Source organism: Zalophus californianus, chromosome 8 (genome assembly GCF_009762305.2).
Source record: "Zalophus californianus isolate mZalCal1 chromosome 8, mZalCal1.pri.v2, whole genome shotgun sequence".
NCBI classification, from domain to species: domain Eukaryota; kingdom Metazoa; phylum Chordata; class Mammalia; order Carnivora; family Otariidae; genus Zalophus; species Zalophus californianus.
The window spans coordinates 94,435,315-94,458,509 of NC_045602.1; the positions used below are offsets into that span (position 1 = coordinate 94,435,315).

The following is a 23,195-nucleotide window of genomic DNA, read 5'->3' on the forward strand; positions in this document are numbered from 1 at the left end:
CTTTCCAATCAGTCTCTGTCACCCTTTTTTAAGAGCACTGTGGGGTAGGTTGCATTTTCATTTCCATTTTACAGATGATGAAATTGATGCTCAGGAGATCAAAGTAGTGCTATCTTTTAGGAGTCTTATATCCAAATCCCTCCTCTTCCTTCTTCCTCCTCTCCAACATCTGCTGAAAGCAACTTTGTTTAAAGAAAGTACTTTTTAAGCCCCACAAATGAATTTTATTATATGTAAGTCAGAAACCAAAATGTTGGGTGCCTGGGTGGCTCAGTTGGTTAAGCGACTGCCTTCAGCTCAGGTCATGATCCTGGAGTCCTGGGATCGAGTCCCACATTGGGCTCCCTGCTCAGCAGGGAGTCTGCTTCTCCCTCTGACCCTCTTCCCTCTTGTGCTCTCTATCTCTCATTCTCTCTCTCTCAAATAAATAAATAAAATCTTAAAAAAAATTAAAAAAAGAACAGAAACCAAAATGTTAAACATCTATTCCTAGAATTTGAAGCAGCAAGCCATTTGTCGACCCATTAAATGTCATTTAATTATTCTAGATGGTCTCATTCCTTACCTTTACCTCTTTCCTTCCTCCTGTGGTGGGATTTGCATCCACTGGGCGCTCCATCATTGGAACAGGCAGGCTTTGCCAAAACTGCTGCTTTCTTAGTGGTTGAGAAGTAGGTTGAGAGAGCTAGCTCCCTTTGGGAATTTTCTCTCAGATTTAAGCCGTTCTTGGGAGCTCATTGTCCAAACACATATTACATTATAAAAAAGAAGACTTTGTAAGTCTCTTGCCCAAGATGAAACTAAAAGTGTTCCCTGTTGGTACTGCTCTACATATCGCATCCAGACCTCCACCTCATGTTGGTGGGATGGGTTTGTAGAGTCTCAGAACTGAATGACCAGCACATTGCTCCTCTTTCTCTTCCTTTTTTATTTATTTTTTTTGACAGAACACGAAATATGGAAAGCTTTGATTTTGCTCCCATGCACCGGTGGAGTAATTTTACATACAAGGAAACAAACTAGAGAGCATGCATCTTATGTTATCCTAGAATAAAAAGAATGTATAATCATATTCCAAAGCGTATTTCTTTTCCTGTGTGAGAACACACCAGAGGACATGGGAGGCTCCAATAGGAAGAGCCTTTCCTCTTTAACCTGTTCTTAGTCATGGGCTAACAAAGAGCCCAGAGACCCCCATGCCACCTAGCAGGCTGACCTTCATCCACACCTGAGAACGAGGCTTCCCAATTTCAGCAGGGAGAAGGAAACACTTTTAAATGCACTGGACACTCATCTTTGACAACAGAATGTCTAAATCTTTTGGCAGTATTAAATGAACACAGAAGCCACAAATGATGTGGGTTTTCTAGTATTCATTTGAGAGAAAAGTAGGAATCCTCATTTCTTGCCAGAATCCTGGGAGATATCTTGGTGTTTTTCCATAGAATTCTCTAACTACCACCCCTACACACACAGTGCCTATGCCTCTCACGCACGTGCATGAATGTGTGCGCACACGCACACACACATGCACACCCGTGCACGCATGCATGCTCAATTTTTGTCCAACAGTTTCCTAAGAATATTCTGGTGGGAGGCTCATTTCTATTTTGAAGATAGCATTTTATGACCTAGTTCCCTCATTTGATAATATTTCTATGAGAGGGATATGTATATATTTTGGAAGCACATTTTTAAGCCAGAGCATTTATTGACTTCACCTGAAAGTATAGCTCTAAAAAAGTATTATTTGCATTTATAAGTGATTATGAGGCAGAGTGAATGGGATGAAAGAATAATTTGTGTTTCAGAGCTAAGTAATGCCCTCAGAATGATGCTCTGGCTCTACATATGAGGCCCGTTACTCACCAACGTCAAATGGTGCTTCATTGATCCTGTGTTAACACTTTATCTTCCAAAGGAAGAGGAGCATGCTTGAGTTTGTGTCCAGACCTTGGGACAATTTCTGCATAAATGAAAAAATTGAACGATGATCTCTTAGATCTTTCCTCTCTAGGTTTGCAAGGTTCCAAAGGAACACATTAAATATCCTTGTTACCCAAATTCAGTAGAGAGATGTTTCCCCTACTAAATTTCTGTACTTCATTCTAAGGTAATACAAGTGTGCAGTCAGATCCTAACCTGGATTCCAGCATGAGAGTGAATGAGTATTCTGCTTGGCGTCATAGGCAACGTTGACTGAACCTCACTGCACCTGTCAGCCATGGTGTTAGGCAGCACCTGACTATATTAAGCCTATGGTTTCATCCAAGAATTTCTTTTTAATATTCTAAGAATATATTTCTAGCTGATTCATTCCTGAACAGGATGAACAATATACCTGGGAGCAATGTGGCTGCCTGTTGCTGTAGTACCTATATTAATTATATGAGTGAATGTTTCTCCCATTGCGGTAATTCCTACCTTAATGATGTTACTTGCATGATTCTGCTCCATAAGTACATTTCTAACTGTCCTGTAATCTGTGGTGGCAGTGACTCTTTGCCTTTGCTTCTGCTCCAGAATGTTGTGAAGGCTGTGGAGGAGTGGGGTGGAAGTGGAGAGACTTTAACTGGCTGCCTCAGAAAAAGCAGATTTGAACATCCTACTATCCCACCTCATCCACCCTGCTCCCTGGCCCTTATTACAAATGCCTTTCTGTGTCTACTTGTCCCTTGGCTTTTGCCACCAGGTTTGGTCCCATTTCAGAGTGCCGCATCCATGTCCAGCACTCTGAGAGGACTTTGTGCTCATGGGAGTCTGCTGCAGCCTCAACACTTTCACTCTCATTACTCACCAGCAGGGACTCATTGAAGCCCTCACTTGCTGAAGTCCCATTGTCAGGAGTTAATAACTGCTCTGAGCATCTGCATCAACCTCATTAAACCAGCCTGTTGTACAAACTGTAATGTTGTAGATTTGAGGCTCATCAGGGTCACGACTAAGACAGTCATTACATAGGCCGTGATGTCTTCAAGGCATGATTGGTGCAGCTGGTAAGTCACATCTCTCTACAACCCTCCAAACAGTTTTTTTCATCTTATGGAATCATAAATGTGCCGGAATTTCCTGATGGGTTTGCCATCTCTCTGTTAGTCTCCCCAGTGAGCTGTGAAATGCCCTTTATAGGAAGCCCACATGGAAGCAGCTCCTCCTGATTTGTGGGCTGCAAACAGGGTGTTGTTGGTCAGAGTAAAAGGGGCTTTATATTTCATTCATGTTGCTAAGGACTTAGGGCTGAGAGAATGACTCAATTCATATGATGGAGGGGTGAGTTCTTTCTCAGTGCATCTGGTCTCCAAGTACCCTGAGCATCCTTGCACTAATTTGCTAATCTCCAAAAATATTTTGAGAAAAGGTTGAATGCCACGTCACAGGCTCTGGCTTTCTTCCCACCCCAGGAACAATGGCCTTTCCATTTTAAACTTCCACATTCTCTCTAAGATGAAGAAGGATGTTCATTCTCATAGCTTTTATTCAGTGGTGTACTGGAAATTACAGCCAGGGCAGTTAGGTAAGAAAATGAGATAAAAGGCATCCAGACTGGAAAGCTATCTATAATCACAGACAACGTGATCTTGTATATAAAAACCCTAAGGAATTCCCACACTCACAAAAAACTCCTATTAGAATGAAAACATTAATTCAGCAAAGTTGCAGGATACAGGATCTATATACAAAATTAACTGTGTTTCTATACACCACAATAGACAATATGAAAATGAAATTAAGAAGACAGTTTCATTTATCAAAATGAACAGAATATTTAGTAACAAATATAACCTAGGAAATGAAAGAGATACACTGAAAACTATAAAACGTTGCTATAAGAAATTAAAGAAGACCAAAATAAGTGGGAAAATGTCCCATATCCCTGGATTGGAATACTTAATATTGTTAAGATGACAATATTCCCCAAGTTGATCTGCAAATTCAGTAGGATCCTTATCAAAATTCCAAAGGCCTTTTTTGCAGAAATGGAAAAGCTGATCCTAAAATTTGTAGGCAATTGCAATAAACCTCAAATAGCTAATATAGTCTTGAAAAAGAGCAAAGCTGGAGGACTCACAGTTCCCTATTCAAAACTCACTACAAAGCTACAGCAATCACAACGGTATTGGTGCTGGTAAAAGGTTAGATATATAGATCAATGGAATAGAATTGAGAGTCCAGAAATAAACCCATATATCTCTGGTCAACTAATTTCCGACAAGGGGGTCAAGACAGTTAAGTGGGAGAAGAATAGCCTCTTCAACAAGTGAATGATGTTAATGTGAACATCTTGTGAAAAGATGTTCAACACCATTAGTCACCAGGGAAATAAAAATCGAAGCCATGGTGAGATACCACTTCATATTCACTAGAATAGCTATAATTTTTAAAAAACATGAAAAATAAATGATGAGAAGTGGAGAAATTGGAACCCTCATATGTTATTGGTAAGAATGTAAAATGGTGACGCTGCTATAGAAAACAGTTTGTCACTTCCTCAAAAGTTAAAATATAGAATTACCATATGAACCAGCAATTCCATTGCTAGGTATATGCCCAAAAGTATTGACAATAAAGTAGGTATTCAAACGAAAACTCGTACACAGATTTGCATAGTAGCACTATTCACAATCACCAAAAGGTAGAAACAACCCAAATGTCCATCAGCTGATGAAAGGATAAACAAAATGTGGTGTATCAACACAGTGGAATATTATTGGGCCGCGAAAAGGAATAAAATATTGCTACATGCAGTAATATGGATAAACCTTGAAAACCTGCCAAATGAGAGAAGCCCGGTAAAAAACCCACCACGTAGTATATGAGTCCATATTCTGAAATACCCAGGGCAGGCATATCCATAGAGACAGAAAAGTAGATGAGTGGTTGCCTGGTGGGCAGGAATGGAGAATAACTGCTCATGGGTAGAGGGTTTTCGTCTTGGAGTGATGAAGATGTTCTCGAATTAGATAGTGGTGATAGCGCACAATTTTATGAATATACTGAAAATGACTGAGTTGTACGCATTAAAATTTTATTTATTTGAAGAGGGGCACGAGTAGGGGGAGAAGCAGACTGCCCATGGAGTAGGAAGCCTGACTCGGGGCTTGATCCCAGGACCCCGGGATCATGACCTGAGCTGAAGACAGATGCTTAACCAACTGAGCCAGCCAGGCATTCCTGAGTTGTACACTTTAAAGGGTATATTTTATCACATGTAAATTATATCTCAATAAAGCTCTCCCTGGTGATATGGTGGTGAGTATTCAGCACTCTCAATAACGCTCTTACAGATAACAGAAAGAAAAAGAAGTAATTAAGACAATCTGGCAACATATCAACTTCAGTATAAAATAAAATTCATATAGTGTTTCTTAAAATCAGTCAGTCAGCCAATCCCCCATTTTTCCTGAAGCAGTCAGTCTTCATCAGTTTGAAGGCTAGCAGAGTTCTTCCTCACAGATGCAGGATTAATTGCAAGCAATCATAAAAAACAGTGAAGGCTCTCCTAAGAGCTGAGGGTTGCAGTGACTGTCTCTGCCATCTGCCTGATGTTCTGTCACTCCTGAAATCCTGATTTCATGCAAATGGTCAAAGCAGCTCCTGTGGCCATCAAAAGTTCATTTCAGGGTTCTCACTCCCTTTTTCCTTTGCACGCTGCTGTCAGGGAAACTCAGTGTCTTCTCCATAGCATATTTCATGGTGAGAAGTACTAGGTGACTTTGTTTCTCCAGCTACAGAACCCAATTACTCTGTCCTGTCATATTTCTTCTGGCCTTGGTAACATAGTTACACCCAGAGAGGTCACATTTGTCCCCCATTTACAAAAATCTCTGCTTTTTCTCCAAAGAGATCATAACCATTCATGGCCCTTTTAACAGGTAATGTGTAGTGTATACCACATATTCCTTGACTCAGATCTTGAAAGGAATTTTTAGCTTTCTTCTGTGTTGTTGTTTTTTTTTTCAGTGACTCTTCCAGAAGCACAGTGCTCATGACATGATCTGCTGTGCTCTTTTTAAAAGGCCGTAATCCTAAAGGCTTTATTTTTATCAACAAAAAGTCCTGTCTGAACCAAGTTAGAGTATGAAGAGGCCAGGTAGCAGCTTGTGGTGTATAAAGGGTGTCTTGCACGGAGTGGAGGAGCAAAGACCTACTAGCAGAAACAAGAGGCCAAGGCTTTGGGACTTTGAGGGATCTGTTCTTCTGGTAACTAAATTTTTTTTTTTTTTTTTGTCACTCAGCATTTCTGAACTTCCCTAAGAAGGAGTTAATTGATACTTACAAATATGTCCTCAAGGTACTGCAGGATTGTAGCTACCTTTTTAATTGTTAAAGTTTAAATTATATGCAGGGTTAGTGTTAAAAGTATCCTTTTGCATTCAGATATTTTGGTAATTAGTAATTCTACTTGGGCGTGGAATGGGTTGAACCTTTTCATTAACCAGATTAATGAGATAACCAGATCTGAACATTCTCTCTTTTACCAAACAAAAGACCTCCCTCTAGAATTTTCTAGATAAAAGGCAGGTATCTTCTCTGAAAAATAATGAAGTTATTCATTATGTAGCATTTTATTTTTCTTAAAGTAAAAAATTAGAGAAGGAGTTCAGTGATTTTGTACACATAAATTTTATTTCTTAACAATTCTGTTTGGCCTCCTGGAAGGTCTGAGTGACTTTAGGTGGAATAACCGGATCTGTTTGCTCCTGAGGAGCAGGCGCGAGTCCGCTAAGGAAAGGCAGGGAGACAGATGGTCGGCTATTGTGTTACAACCATCATCTGCTGGGCCGTGAGCAAATATTAAGTGAATAATATATATGTAATTGGTGTGAAAGTACAGTTGCAACATTTCTAATTCCCTTTGAACGATGGCTACTTCTTGAACATTTGTGTTTCATAGAATACTATATTGAAATGTTTTTGTTTACAGGGTTAATCCATTTTAAACTGCTTTAAGGTGAACATTTTCCCCCATTTCTGACACCACTGTGCAATATTTTGAATTGAAATGGCCTGTAATGGCCCTTTTTTTATTTTCCATAACAACACGAGCACTAAATTATAGCTGTGCAATTATGTAAACAATGGAAATGCTTCCAGAATGAATCCTTCCTTTTAAATTTTCATTTTGTGTAATTGTTGGAAGGTTTGGAGCCATAATAAACAAAATTATTTTACACATCGTTCTAAAGGTCAATTATAAGAGAACTAAAGAAACAACACTATGCAAAATGAATAAACCAATTTCTGTTGCCATCACCATATGTTTTTCTTATCACTTATGGTTTTTCCAGTTACTGTGTACATAGCATTCAATTAAAGCGATTCATTTACCAGGCTGAATGCGGTTTGTGTTTATAGAACCGTGCTTTGGAGGAGAGGAAACAACACGCCTCTATTTGAATTACCTGATTTTTTGTGAGATCAGTGATAAGAGACAGATGTTCTCACCAGTTACTTTCTCATAAGCCAGAATCTTTTGATAAGCTGCAAATTCACAATTATCATCGTACAATCCACTTTCACACTCAATGTGTAGCATGCATGCGGACTTTTAACCAAAAACAGAAAAATACTACTTTGGTTGTCTGTTTACTATATGGCAGCATTTTGCAGAATGAATTTTATTTCCTTTGAACAAAACCGTGTGAAAGAGTTTTGTCTGCGCCTCATACTGGTCAATTTTCAAGAATAAACTGATTCCTGTCCATTTTTCATTGGGCTTATTATATTTTAGTCTCTTTAGATTATGGAAAAAGAAACTATTTTTGCTACCAGATTCACTTGTTTCAGGTACATTCTAGAACTGAGAAGAATGAAAGCTAGAAAGTCTAAACATACCATTTTCCTGTTTTTATTTTATTATTTGCCTTGGAAATTATATACATTATAGCTAATTGCTAGAATGCTTTGCTAAGAATGTTATCTGAGAGCATTAATTTCTAGAGTTTTTTAATATCTGGGATAATGTAATCTGAGAGGCTTATTTGTGCCACCTTTGAAATCTTTTGCTCTTTTTGAATATCAGCAAAATAATAGTCCACTGAATTCTACAAAGTAAATCTACAAAGTAAATTCTAGAAAGTAAAGTCTTTCAGAGTCCTTCCCTTTTTGAAAAAAAAAATTTATTTGTTACTCTGTTTATTTTTGTATGGCCCTTTTCAGTTTAGAAAGGCATGTGTTCACATACTATACCATTAGATATGACTCTGTATCCATCTTTAATGGAAGAGAAACATGAAGCCCTAGGCATGGTAAGATCTGCCCACAGTCACATACACTAGGCCTTGAATCTAAGCCTCGAGGCCCCAGCCCCAGAGCTCTTTTCATCACACCAAGGTTTGAGTGCAGGGGCATTTCCCGTCGGTGGTCACCATGGAGGTTTCACTAAACAGCATCTAGTCACCCAGTAAGAACAATGGCCCCTCCTCACCTCCACCGGTCCCTGAGACTCTCTCAGGTAGGCCAGCTGGAGTGGGCACAGAACTCTCACACCACCCTCAGGATCAAGCCACCCTTCATAACAAGGAGAGACTTGGGACGCCTCGGTGGCTCAGTCGATTGGGCGTCTGCCTTCGGCTCAGGTCATGATCCCAAGGTGCTGGGATCGAGTCCCACATCGGGTTCCCTGCTTGGCAGGGAGCCTGCTTCTCCCTCTGCCTGCAGCTCTGCCTGCTTGTGCTCCTTCTCTCTCTGACAAATAAACAAACAAATAAAAACAAGGGGCGCCTCTGTCAGGCAGTGCTATTTAACAAAAATGCTGTAGCCTTGGTTTACTGTTAGTGTTTTGACAGAAGGGTTATTTTCTATTTGTGACATAGGATACTAGTTTTCCAGAATAATCTTACTTAAGTTAAAAAAATGACTTGCTTTCAAAAACAGACAAATAATGCTCACTTTGGACATGGATATGGCAAAAGGCATGAGGTCCTACCTGAATAATTAACATTTGGGAAGCACCGTCCTGTTCCGTCTATAGGTGAAACCCTGGAGACCGTGTAGCAAGTTTCAGAGTCTCCAGATTTTTATTTTCTGGAGATTCCAGCAGTAGTTGTGATCTTACATCTGGAGGGGAAGGGGAAAGGAAGATTCTACTAGCAATGAGTGGAACCCTTGGTGGATATCCCTCTGTTGGGAATATGCAGTGGCTCTCTTTTGAACACCACACAGTTATTCCTAATTTTCACATGTTATCACAAAGAGAGAACATTTGGGTTGTTCCATTCCAACGTGGATAAGCAATAAGCAGGCATATGGCCATAATTTGGCTGACTGGCCGTATAGTTCCCCCTTTGACTTCCACATTACCCCTACCCCAGTGCTGCCTTTAACTGGAGACAGCTAGCCCAGCCCCGCTTTTCCTCAGGGCTCTGTCTTACGTGGGTGGCAGGGTAGGGTAGGCTAGCCATCTGTTATTTTGCCCTCTCTTCTCAATCTTCTTGCCCATAGAAACCGGTTCCGTTGAAGTGACTGGCCCGCATCCAGGGGGTGGGGAGCCGGGTGAGTTTATCTCCGCTCCATGCATTTCTGCTGTCTTTAGCATCAATGGCAACTTTGTAATTTTTTGTGAATGCCCCATTTACAGGGCATTACCTTTACACATGTGAATCTTGTGAGGCAAAATGGATTTCATGTACAGATTCTGGCCCTAGCTTATTAAAAGATTCAGTTCATAATTCCCACAAACTTGTCCCAGAAAAGCATTTTTTGAAAGTTAAAACTCTAAATTCCGGTGGTGAAAATGGCTTATTTAAGTAATACGCCAAAGATTTTTTAAAAAAATCGACAGGGTTCAAAGCTTAGTTCCTCATCTCAACAGATGGAATTAGCACACACATAACAAAGTTAACAACATGGTTGTTTGCATTATTAATCTTCAGATGCATGGCATTCTGCTACCTTGCTGGCCAGGTTTGCACGAATCCTTTCACTGCGGGATATGTCAACAGAAATGTGCTCCCATCTGCTGCTGGGTAGCTTGATGCCTGATATTCTGAGACAAGGCCCAGCACAATGCGTACCTCTGTGAGTAATTACAGGTGTGTGGTGAGGAGCCCAGGGCATTAATCAGAGGCTTAATTATGAAAAAGGTGGATCTTTTGTTCCACTCTTGGAGCTTGAGTTTACTACACACTTTCTAAACTGCAGCATCCATCTGCTGAGCCCCTTAGAATGTTTACTTTGGCTGATATGGACCCTAAAGTGTATCAAAGGATGTGATTAAAGCGGGGTTAAACATTAACTTGGGAGAAGTGTGGGTCAGGTTTTTCTTTCCTTCCTTCCTTTATCTGTCTGTCTACTTACCTATTTATTTTTGGTATAGGACAAATTCTGCTGAAATGCTAAAACTTTAAATTAGTACTTGCGAAACTATTGACCATATCTGAACTCTAAAAGAGTAAGCATTGTACAGTCATTTTAAGGATATAAACAGCACAATTTGTAGAAACTAAATGAATCCACTGTGTAAGGAAAAAAATAAGTCTTGGGAAAAAAAATGTATTGTGAACACATAAAAATTCTCTTTCAAGATTACAGGTTGTGAAATGAGGTTATTTTTGTCACAAAGGACTTATGTTAGAATTTAGCAGGTTGCTACTACTTTGCTCTAACTTAATGAAATTAAATCCCGGATTATTTTAAAGGGCTTCTTAAATAGCCGCACTGAAATCTGAGAAAAGAAACCAGACTTTTTTTTTGTATTTTGCTTCTTGTATTTTGGGACTAACTATAGGTTGAATAACTACAAGACACATGAAGTCTAGTACTTCAGTATGTTTGACTAATGTGCATGGCCTAGAACTGCATAGAAGAAGTTTGTGGTGCTCTGACTAATCCCCCATGCACACACACACTTGCACAGATGGCTACGGAGATGTGTCCTGGCCGTGGGTGGCACGAACGCTGTCCAGTAGTGGAGCCCTGCTTTGCCCCAGGCTGGGACATGGTGGCTGCCTCACAGCAGAGCTGGCGGCCAGGGGCTGGCCTGCCCCCCACCAAGGACAGGCTGTTCCAGACACAGCAACACCAGGTGTCTGGGCAGTAGGTGGTCTTCGTGCTGCACCCCATGTAAAAGGCAACTGCTGTATTTGCACTTTGACCTCACGATCACACTTGTACCCAGAGCCACGCCAACTCCCTGAGCTTAGACTCTGACCACACTCCATTCATTCCCATTGTTTAACACAGAGAGTTATCCAAAGAGTGAAAATTTCCAGGTCTTTGCCTACTTGAAGACTTTTTAATGTAATAGTGTGCTTTAACTTCTGAAAATGGAAGAATTCTGGAAGTGATAGATGTTTGCAGGTTTTATTTGTATATCTACCTCGACACTCCTGTAGCTTGTCCGAAGAGCTCACCTTAAGGTGGAAGACAGAAGGAGTGGCTAGTCCCAATGCCATGACTTAGGTTTTGTCATCTTACAACTGAGTATCCATTCTCTTACCTGTAAAATGGGTACAATAGGCCCTGGGCCAGCTCATCTTCCAGTACCCCTTTTACTGAAAAATTTCTGTGACCTGTGTTCTCTCAGTTTATCACACAGTGGCCATATGTACCAATGAGCTGACAACTTTGGAATTTTGTTGAAAATTACAGTTGTGTTTTCTTATCTTCCCTTTTAGGATATCTTAAACACCATTATAAGGCACTGTCCACCCCGCTTCTTCTCCCTGGGTTTGCCTGGCTTCTCAATGCTGGTGGGGGACTTCATCACGGCTGCTGCCAGGGTCCTCAGTACAGACACGCCGGCGGTGAGTATGACAATGCTCAGCATCCAAACTCCCAGGAGGCTTCACAATTGCTAACAAGGTTCAGATTTCTCCACTCTTAACAGGTGTTGACTCATTAGTGCAATGTGAAACTGGGCTCTCGGGTAGATGCCCTGGCAGCTGATGTGTGAAATTGTAGGATAAGATGACACACTGGTATTGGGAAGGCGTTTCATCAAAAGGCCAGAGTGTGAAAAATCATATCCTCACTAATATTTCAGCACATTTACACAGTCAGAAGCAGGACTTATCTCTTAGAGTCTATTAGCATTTTCCAGTAAATGGTGGCACAGAGGAGATGTCTGTAGTAAAGAGAGAATTTTAAGTGTACATTATCAGTAATTTCTTAAATTGTTATCTTGCTTATAATAAGTCTAATAGAAAATATTTTTTAAAAAAGTTAGAAATGTTAGAACACTTAAATTTTAAGCAGATAATGAATATATATTATTAATGTGCAATAAAACTGACAAAATTCTTGTACTAAAAAACTAGAATCAAGTAGATTAAGTGTGAACATTCAGGGCTGCAAAAAGAAATTATTTGCAGTCTCCACATTTACCTCCACTATTGGGGCAATGTGTTAATAATGCCTTTTGAGAGAACACTCTTCTACATTTCAATTTAAAGGGCCTCTCACTTTTGTGCTCTATACAACTGTTACCTGTTCAGACTCATTGTTTTCCTCTGCAGATGGTGTGAATGAAATTAGCTTTATTGTTTGCCAGGGACTTGTATTGAAATCAATATGAGCATCTAGCTATGTAAATTTTATTTGGTATATTGTTACTTTTTCACTCTACTTATTTCTCCTGTGCAGGGTAAATCAAACTCCAACCCTGGATTTTAAATTAAGTTGTTTTTTAATACTTTATGTAGCTGGTATTTCACACTGGTATTTTCATGTGCTAACTTCTTATAAGGATAAAGTAAAAAGCAAAGAGAAGGGAAAAGAGGAGCAAAAGGGAAGGATGAAAGAAGAAAAGAAAGGTAGAAGAAAAAAAGGAAGAAAAATGTTGGGTTTGTTCAACTTTTTTTGTGAGGAATATGACAAATTTTTATGATTCTTTATATCTGAAAAAGATTTTAGGATAATCATTCTCAAAGAACCTTCAAATCTGGGGCGCCTGGGTGGCTCAGTCGTTCAGCGTCTGCCTTCGGCCCAGGTCATGATCCCAGGGTCCTGGGATCGAGCCCCGCATTGGGCTCCCTGCTCGGCGGGAGGCCTGCTTCTCCCTCTCCTACTCCCCCTGCTTATGTTCCCTCTCTTGCTGTGTCTCTCTCTATCAAAGAAATAAATAAAATCTAATAAAAAAAAAGAACCTTCAAATTTATTTTTAAGCATTTAGATCAACATTGAGGAAACTCACAGGGCACAGGAAGGAAAATCATACTTCTTTATTGACGATTTCCTTACTTGCTATTAGAATTTCCTGTAAAAATGCTGGCACCCTTTCTAGAGATAATATCATGCATGGTGGTCATTCTCGGTGAAAATTTATCTCTTGGCTAGATAAGCTGTTAAAGTAGCTTCCCCAGTTTTTTTTTTTCAAGAAAGAGAACATGTGGTCATGCGGAAGTGAGAGTTATATCTGAATTACTTTGAATTTCTCTCAGTTTAAACTTGAGGTTTAAAGTTGTAGGGGAACAGGTGAGAGGTGTTTGGATGGGGCACACCTACTCACTCAGAATTTTTGGTTAACAAGAGTCAATTACAAGTTTGAAGTACCTCTGCTATGCAGATCTGCCCCGCTGAGGCAACTGGGGAAAGACATGTACATGCACGGGTCCCCAAGAGATAGGCAGGAGCTTGTGCTCAATAAACGTCCTTTGTAGTAGCTGAAAACTACAACTAATCCAGATGTCCATCACCAATGGAACAGATATAGTGTGCACATAAGATAGCGTGTTACTTATAATCCCCTTCTCATGCTAGACCCTGGAGCTCTGTGGGGTCAGACCTGGGTTCCATCCTAGTGTTGCCTTGTACTGTACTGATTCTCTACCCTAGAGAATATGCTTAGGCACACAGGCCTCATTCTTCTGTGTGGAAATTGGGACTCACCCCAGGCTCAGTGCTTAGGCCAAAAAATTATTTAGATTTACCATATTCATTGAATAAAGCTGTGTAACAACTCCTTATTTTATTTAAGCTCTAATGTTTTGTATCTGATTATTACATAGTCTAGCATGCAATCTAAAAGTCCACAGCTCAGGGGCGCCTGGGTAGCTCAGTTGGTTAAGTGTCTTGGTTTTGGCTCAGGTCATGATCTCAGGGTCATGGGATTGAGCCCCACATCGGGCTCCGCACTCAGCCGGGAGTCCGCTTGGCCCTGCCCCTCCGCCTGTGCCCCTCCCCCCTCGTAAATAAATAAAATCATCTTTAAAAATTAAAGTCCACAGTTCAAGCCAGGCTCACATGACACAGTAATTAAGGGCCACTCAGGGAAAGGAATCAATGAAGTCTAAACCAAGATTGTCTGGTAGATAAAGGGCAGCGATTAGAGAGGACTGACAAAGCAAGGCTGTTTGAGAAACATTTACTGTGGATCCACTACATGCTGGGACCTGGCCTGGATGAGTATGACAGGGCCCCTACCCTCAAGGAATCAGCTGGGTAAACTCAGTGTTAATATCTGTGCATAAGTTTCTAGCAGCCACAGTAGAATCACATCCAGACCCCAGAGGGAAGGCAACAGAGGAATAGTTCGTTCTGCTTTGTGAGAGGTGGAGGGGAAGAAGACCTACATTAGAAAAGTCTTCATGGGAGAAGTGATGCTGAAGCAGAGACCTGAAAGGGCATCGGTGTTCATCAGCAGCCACCCCTTATCTTGAGATACTTTTTGAGCACCTACTGGGGTAGAGAAGTAGTGAAAACCATCTAACCCTGTCTTCATTGGGGTTACAAACACAGAATGACTATATAACACATCAGAAAGTGATGTATGCAAAGAAAAAACCCTGAACGGGGATGTTGGGGACCACAGAGGTGGAATGACAATGTCTTGAATTCACTTTAAAATATTGAAAGTGGAAACTTCTTAGTGAATTTTAAATATTGAAATGAAAAAAATGAAACAGATACAGATGATGCAAGAGTGGTAAAATCTTGAATCTAGATGTTGGGTAGTTAGGCGTAACACTCTCCCTTTTTATTTAAAGATCTTCTTAACATAAAAATAAAGGAAAAGAAAGGCAGCAGATGAGGGGACAGACTGATGGAGATGGGGTAGAAGGACAGGGCTCTGGTCAGGTGGAGCCCGTCAGTGTGAGATGCCTCTTGGCCCCCGAGGGGGCACGACATACAAACCTGGACTTCAGGGGAGACTTCAGGGGAGGCAGTCTGGTATAGAGAGAAATGTTGGGGAATCCAACATGTAGGAGGCATTGAAATCATGGGTTGGATATCCTTTGGGAGTGAGTATAGATCTGAGAGAGAAGAGGGCACAGGACCACACTCAGCGTCACAGAGTTTGGATCCTAAGGAAATGAGGCATTCCATTCCATGAGACTGTCAGATCGCCTTAGGGCCAAATGGTGAAAGTGTTCCCAGGCCCAAGGGAGCCTGCGTCCTACACTGGCCAGGGGTCAGGTGAGGAAAGGCCTGGGTGGTGACCACAGGGCTTTGTATGGTAGAGGTCACATAACAACTGTATTCACTGACCAACTTTGGCAAGTCTTAACATTTTCATTTTGCCCCAGTGGTTTCAAGTCTTTGTATTTAAAAAAAATGAAATAAACCATTAAGGATATAGCGACTTCATGCCTGATGCCATGGCCATGGTTACAGTCGGAGCTGCTGTCACTCTCACCTGACCTGGGCTTCAGTGAGCACCTGATGCTCTGCTCTCCCTGAGAGCGTCCACCCCACACTCCTGCTCCGTTCTGATGGCACCACTCCTCGGGTGCAATGAGACGGGCACTGTGCCACGTGGCTTGGGGGTCGCTACCTGGGAACCCCAGTGCTTTTCTCAGACTCTGCCCCCTGGAGCTCCTCCAATCCCTGCAGCACACCCACATGGCCTCTGGGCTCTGTGCACCTGGGCCTTTTACAGGCCCACAGGTGCCCCGGGTCTTCTGCCTTTTCCATTCCCACTGCCTGCACTGGCCTCTTGCCCCTCACCTCGCTCCCTCACTCTGCCGGCCTGGTTGGCTCCCTGCAGCACTATGTGACTTCTAGCAACAGTGTGTCTTCGTGTCCCTAACTGTCCTGAGCAGAACAAATCATTGCCACATTTTGGGTTCCAGAGAGTATTCTGTGTGTTTTATATTGTCCTTTGGACCTGTGTGCTGATGAGAACAAGGTGAGATAAAACATGAATGTTCTGGGCTCCCATGATATCCCTGCTATCTGGTTCTCATAGCTGTGTCAGTGCTATTTGCCTCTTCTCCCACACCCCGCATGCCACACCGCCATCTCTCTGGGGGAGGGAGACTCGCTTTCATTTCGTACGCCCAAGTGCTTAACAAAATAGGCCCACTGTGGACCCTGGAGTTAGATGGCCTCGGTGCAAATCAGAGTGTGTCACTTGACAAGCCACTTAATTTCTCTGAGCCTCAGTTTCCTCACTTGTAATGTGGAAATGGTAATAGTATCTACTTAATTAGATTGTTGAGGGTATTCCATGAGGAAATGCTTGTACAGCATTTAGAACAGTGCCTAGCACTGTAAGTGTTAGCTGCTATTATTATAATTATTAGATAATAGTAGAGAGACAGAAGGGTAGATGGACAGGTGGGTAGGTGGGCGAATGGCATACCTTTGTAATCCTGTTGCCCGCCCCATTCTTGGCTAATCATAGCTGCTAGTAAGTGTTGGCTAGATTGAAATCTAGTGAAGTGTCTCCTTTAATAGATACCTAATTCCAATAATGGACAAATAAGTGATTTTGTATCCCACTAGATATCAGACACTACATGTTATTTTGCAAAGTGTTCTTGATGAGACAGGAAATTTGGTAGATGGTGTCTGCTGTCTTTCTCTGCCTTTTGAAATTCAACCCCAACCCCTCTTCCTTATGAATTTTTTTAACTGTCTTCGAGCAAAAATAATATTGAGTTGATATCACTCACCCTTCTTTGTTAAGAACATTAAGACTAAAAAAAATAAAAAATAAAAGGTAAAAGTCACGATTGAGTCATTTGCTCTTCTGACCTCTGAATGCATCTGAAGACCAGTTTTCACAATGCTTTTTATACAAGTATAGTGATAATTTCCATTCCTTGGAAATTTGCTTTTTCATTTACGCAAACCTCTCTTGCTTAAATATTCATTCACGTGGAGGGAAATAACCTGGCATAGTTTGATACTTCTTATCTAGGATAAAATAATTGTGAAGATTCCCTCTCAAAATCATGAAAAAGTAAAGCATGTTGCTTATGTAAAGTTTCTGGCTTAGAAGAAGAAAAATAGGTGTTTTCACTTTTTTATGTGCAGACGCCTCATTCAGAAGCTCTCACCATTCTCGGTTCTCTTGTCTGCTTTCCAAATACCTACCGGGACATCCCTTTACTGCAGTCTGTGCCAGAAGTCAAGAAAGTCATCACAGGAACTGAAGATGTCAAGGTACCGCATGCATTTGATTGAATCTCAAGTTTAGCATTTTATAATTCTAGCTATGTGGTCCTCTCTTCCATTATCATACATTGATCTACTTATCCCTGAAAGTTCTGCTTTATTGTTTAAATCTTTCAGTAGTTATTGTTGTTGTTGTTTTTTCCAGAAAGCTCTTTTAGGGGGATTAAACATATTAGATTCAGAGCATATGGCAGTTATAACTGATAGGCTCCTCGGGTGTTTTTTATTAGATCTGTTTATCATGCCTATGGATTGTAATTATGTAATGAATCATCCTTTGTAATAATTTTAGGTTTAATTGTGTCACATTAGTGCATCAAATGAGTTTGTAAGAAATAATTGAAGTTAGCCAAATATTCAGTCCCATTGTTAGCCTGATTTAATACTACTAATAATTTGAGATGTCAAGTTATTAACTCCTTAGAGAATAAAAGTAAGCATTTGTTCTCCCCTTAACTGACTTTGGGGCAAACAAAAAATGCTTTTCTAATCTCAGAATCAATCTATCTATCTAATTATGGTACATAATTATAATATATAATTTAACATACAATATATAATGTAATTGAAGTAAAAGAAAACAGCTTTTCCTATCTGAAGTCTCAATGGCTTTGCTAGGTTTTTACTGCATGCCCAGAAACCCTCTTCTCTAGGCTGGCTTACTTGCCCAGGGAGTCCCTGGCTGAGACCACCACCAGGCTGCTCCCCCAAGCCCTGTGTTCCCTTCCCCCCAGGTTCTCTCTGTTGGGAGCCTCTCCAGAGCTCCCTGGTCCTTCAGTAGCTCCTGACTGCCTGGAACACAGTCAGACCATGTGGGAAACCAACTACTAAACAAAGTTTTTATTTTACTTAATTTTGTGTTTTTAGCATTACCTCATAAATATTTTACTGAAGAATGCCACAGAGGAACCAAATGAATGTGCAAGGTAAATGTTGACTAAAAGGTAAACTATTTTAGGATTTTAAGATACAAATTTATGTGTAAACAGTTAATGTTAAAAAAAAAACACTCTTCCACGTTACTCGTACACATACTAAAACGTATAGTAAGAATTGTGTCAAGAAAATGCTTCACTTAATTTTTTTAATGTGTGCTACTATTACTATTAAGTGAAAACAGTAAGGTACAGAAGATTATGGCATGCTACATTTTGTAGGGCAATAAACAAGATTACGAATATATACGTGTATTCCCTGTTATTTTTTTAATGAAGAAGAAAATGGAAGGATAAACCAAAAACTTATAAAAATGGTGTATGTATAGGTTAGTAATTCTCAGCCAGAAGTGATTTTGTACCCTAGGAGACAGCAATGTCTGGAAATATTTTGGTTGCTTCTGCTAGGCATCTGAGGTTGCTAGCGGTCTATTACCAATATAGAGGTTTTCTGAGCCACCTGTATAATGAAAAGTTGCAACCTGTCCTTGCAAGGTAAAGCCCAAAGCTGGGAGCAGTGGTGGAGGGGAACAACAGTTTCTCATCCTCTGCCTCCAAACTAATAAGCCCAGCTCAGCCTCCTGGCTGCCTCCAAGGAATCAGCTCCTGCCCTGTTCTCTCTCTAGCAGCCTACCAGCCATCACTGCCTTGTTAGCTCTTTGATGATTTTTAAGGGTTTCTGGGTTGTGGGGGTTCTTTGGGTTTTTTTGGGGTTTTTTTGTTTTTTGTTTTTTGTTTTTTTTGGAGGGGGGATTGGTATTTTGACTAACTTCTTCAGTGGTCTTCAGTGAATGGCTTAGTCTACCTTTTCTAGTTTCCCATTACCAGAAGCTATAAATTCGTTATCAATTTGTTCATATTAGAGTAACCTTGAATTTTGGGATAAACTCACCTTGGTTTATACAGTACCATGTCTGATTTGAGTAACATTTTGTTCAGGAAAGTTGCATTTATATTTATGGCCTGTAATTTTCTTTCCCCATCCTGTTCTTATCAGGCTTGATTCCAGGGTTAGATACTATCACAGAATGACTGAAGTATTGTTTCATTCTCTGTAGTCAGCAAGAATTTTTATAAAATTAGAGTTCATGCTCCTGTGTTATTTAGTATTTGGACCTCAATGGTAAAACTATCTAGGTCTAGTCATTTATTTATGAGAAGGTTAACCATTGACTTATTTTCTTCCATGATTTTAGGAATATTAAGGTTTTCTTTTCTTTTTTTTGTTTTGTTTACAGCTTAGATAAACTAAACTTGTGTAGAAATTTGTCCATTCCATCTAAGTTTTGAAATACACTGGCTATCTTGTGTCTCTTTCACTCTAAGAGTTATATGCACTTCTTAATCCCTGGCCCTATTATATATTCTCTGATTTTTGTCACTAGTCTTGCCAAAGACTTGTCAACTTTTGTTAGTCTTTTCAAAGAACATACTTTTGTCTTTGTTCAGCCTCTTTATTCTAATTTGTTTTTATTTTCTACTTTCTGCTCCTTTTTCTTTCTTTCTTCATATTCTGTCATTCCTTTTCTTTTTATCAGCATATTTATTCTGATATATTAATATAACAGTATACTAACTCAGCATACTAATTCAGCTTTTCTCCTTTACAAATGTCAACGTTTAAGTTCATATATTTATTTCTAGATGCTACGTCATCTGAGTTCTGTACATTTTGATATGTAATATTTTTCCACTACAGATTTTTTCCTGTTTCCATTATGATTCCTTCACTGGGTCATGATTTATTTAGAAATATATTTAATTTATATTAAATAATATATTTTATTTATCTTTTTGCTACTGATATCTTAAAGGCATCACAGATCCAATATGTTGTCCGTCAAGTAACAGTCTTTGAAATTGTTGAGATTTGCTCTATGGCCCAGTAGATAGTCAGTTTTTGCAAATGCCCTGGGTAGGCTTGAAAAGCATGTATATACCATTTCTTCAGTAGTTGGGTGTACTGCTCTAGATGTGTACGTTTGATTAATTTTTTTAATCATGTGTTTCAAATATTTTACATCCTTTCTAATTTATTTACCATCTTAATCATTTACTGAGAAAAATAGGTTAAAATCTCCCACTATTATGGTGCATTTATCTATTTTTCCTTGTATATCTGTCAATCTTTGTTTATATATTTGGAAGCTATATTATTAGCTATATAGAACTATAGAATTATCAAATCTCTGTAGAGAATCATATCTCTTAATTTATGTAGTGACCCTATTTACCTCTAAGGATGATTATTTTTTTCTCTTAAAAACCACTTGTCTCATATTGATTCAGATATTTGTAAATATTTTCCATCCTTTTAAATTTAACCTTTCTATATACTTCTCTTTAAATGTCTTTGCAAAAATTGTACATTCTTGATTTTATATATTTATCCTGTCTGACCTTGATCTTTTAACTGAATCTTTAGTTCACTTACATTTACTGTAGTTACTGACATATTTGGATGTATTTCTTTCATTTGCCTTTATATTTTGTTATTTGTCCTTATCAATATTCTCTCATTTTGTCCCTATTCTTGCCTTCATTTTTCCCCTCTCCTTTTCTTCCTTCCTTCCTTTGATTCAGATGATTTTTTCCACATTCCATTTATTACCTCTATTTTTGCAGAAGTCATAGACTCTCAGATTTTTTAGAATTTGCCTTAGAAATTTTAATGTGCATACTTGTCTTACTAATTCTGAAATTAGTCTGCCTTTACCCTTTTCCTGAACAATGCCAGTTCCTTCGAATATAATCTTCTGATTTTATTCCTTTGTCACCGCAGCTGCTCCTGTTCCCCCACATAACCTCTGAGTGTTAGAGTCACTCGAGGTTTAGGGCTGGTCCTCTTCTCTCTCTCTGACTGTCCTAGGTGCTCTTATTCATGCTAACCAGACTTTAAATACCACTGAATTTCTGATACTGATGATACTGAATTTATTTGCCTGGCCTCTTCTGTGAACCCCCTAAATATTCAGGCTTATGTATTAAGCTTTCTACTTGATATCTCAGCTTGGATATCTTAACACATACAAAATTAACACAACCATAGCTGAACCCTTATCTCCTGACCATACCTCAGACTCCATCTCAGTAAAGGGCACCACCATCATCTACCCAGATTTTTAATCCAGAAACTTGGGAAAAATCCTTGATTTCTCCTTTTCACTTACCTGTCACATTCAAACCCTTAACATGTCTTGGCAATACCTTCCCCTCCTCTTTTTCTTTACTGTAGAAAGCCAAATTTCTGTGGAGTTGAAAAATGGAATAGAAATGTGTATGGTATGCTCTGTCTTTATCGGCTGTGTATAAAACATGGAGTTAGACAATGAAATTGAGGTCATGCAAGTGCAGATAAGCAGAAATATGACCAAGATTTCAAATAAATGGAGGATAATTATGAGAGAAGATAGTTAAAATTATGAGTGATAATGTAGAAAAGTTAAGAAAAAATAGTAAGTTTCTGTTCATAAACTGGAGTGGTGTGAGATGGCAGAGTAGCAAACAGTCTCCAGAGAGTGGGTTGCCATACAAAGGAGAGTGAAGGTGGTCCTGCCATTAGCTTAAAAAAAAAGTCTTGAGAGAGAGAACCCATTTGGGATTACAAAGGACACATTTGGGATACAGGGAACTTAACTGACAGAAACTCAAAGCCAAAAGGAATACCTGAGAGTACCAGAATAGGGAGATGCTAAATGGGAATGCTAAATCATAAATCTCAAAGAGAGAAAATAGCATTGAAGAGCTACTATAAGCTAGTGTGGCTTTAAAACTCAAGGCAGGTGAGAGTAGTTCACATTATGAAACCATTTTATGGGTCACAAATGTTCTCTGTTGTGCAAGGCTAATAGTTACAGAGTAATGCAGGTGTTCCTTAGAAATGAGAGATCTTTGCTCTTAATGAATTACATTTAACAGATAGGTTAATGGGTTGTAAAAAAAAAAACAAAAACGTGTATGTATTAATACACACACACACACACAGAGAGAGAGAGAGAGAGAGAGAGAGACATGCAAGCCTGCAAAGGAAGAGAGGCTCTTAAAGTGGTAAAAATATGATTTGGGGTATAATTCCAAGTTAGATAGATTTTAGTGGGTTGAACAATCAGAGTCTGAGTTAAGCTGGGGGAAGATAAAGAGGCAAATAGAATACATGACAGAGAGTGCAGTTTCTGGACTGAGAATCAGTATAGAAATCAGGCAAGAGGAGACAGTTCTATACAGTAAGGAAAGCTGAGGGTTTGAACTGTGTGGAACTCCTGTATAATGCTGGCGTTGGAGAATCCAGGAAGACCAGGCACACCTTATAAACTGGGCTGCATGCTTATCCTGAGTGCGTTTTGGTAGAAGGTGACATAGTCTCCAAAGAGCTTTTAATAAACGTGTTCTGAAGCCCTTTATCCATCCTAATTTAAAGAGGTGAAAATCCAGTGAAACATGGTGGTTTTAAAACCTCAAAATATATTTATTTTAATAGCTAGATTATACTGAATACAAAGAACTTGCACTGTGGAGAGCTGAGCAGTACATTCAGTTTAATTGGCACTGGCAATGTGACCTCTTCTTACAAAGAACAACATATACATACACAACTAGTGTCTGGTTCCGAATAGTGGCTTGAAAACTCCTTTTGTTCTGAAAGTGAGCAGGTTTGGGAGCAAGTATTTTAATTTTATATGTGCGCATTCAGAAAAGATTAACAGGAATATGACTTTTTGATCATTGCAAAAGATTAGAATATGTCAATTTCAAAGATAATCATCACTTAAAGTTGATTTATAATTGAAAAAGGTAATTTTTAAAGGACTGTGCAACTTGAAGAAGGCTTTGTCCTAACATTGTTTAAAAGCAGTAACAGTGCAGCTGATTCTGAAAGTTGTATTCCAATATTTTTTACAATGAAATGTGGGGTTTGTC

General features: G+C 39.5%; 1 protein-coding gene across 7 annotated transcripts in view; it reads left to right on the forward strand.

Moving 5' to 3' along the window:
- Positions 1 to 23,195, forward strand: part of RALGAPA2 (Ral GTPase activating protein catalytic subunit alpha 2) — a 341,673-nt gene that overhangs the window by 187,604 nt on the left and 130,874 nt on the right. For all 7 annotated transcript variants that reach the window (XM_027624203.2, XM_027624204.2, XM_027624200.2 and 4 more), the window contains 3 exons: positions 11,619 to 11,747; positions 17,203 to 17,331; positions 18,211 to 18,269. In XM_027624203.2, the coding sequence (XP_027480004.1) occupies positions 11,619 to 11,747; positions 17,203 to 17,331; positions 18,211 to 18,269 (317 nt within the window). The remainder of the gene's footprint in view (positions 1 to 11,618; positions 11,748 to 17,202; positions 17,332 to 18,210; positions 18,270 to 23,195) is intronic.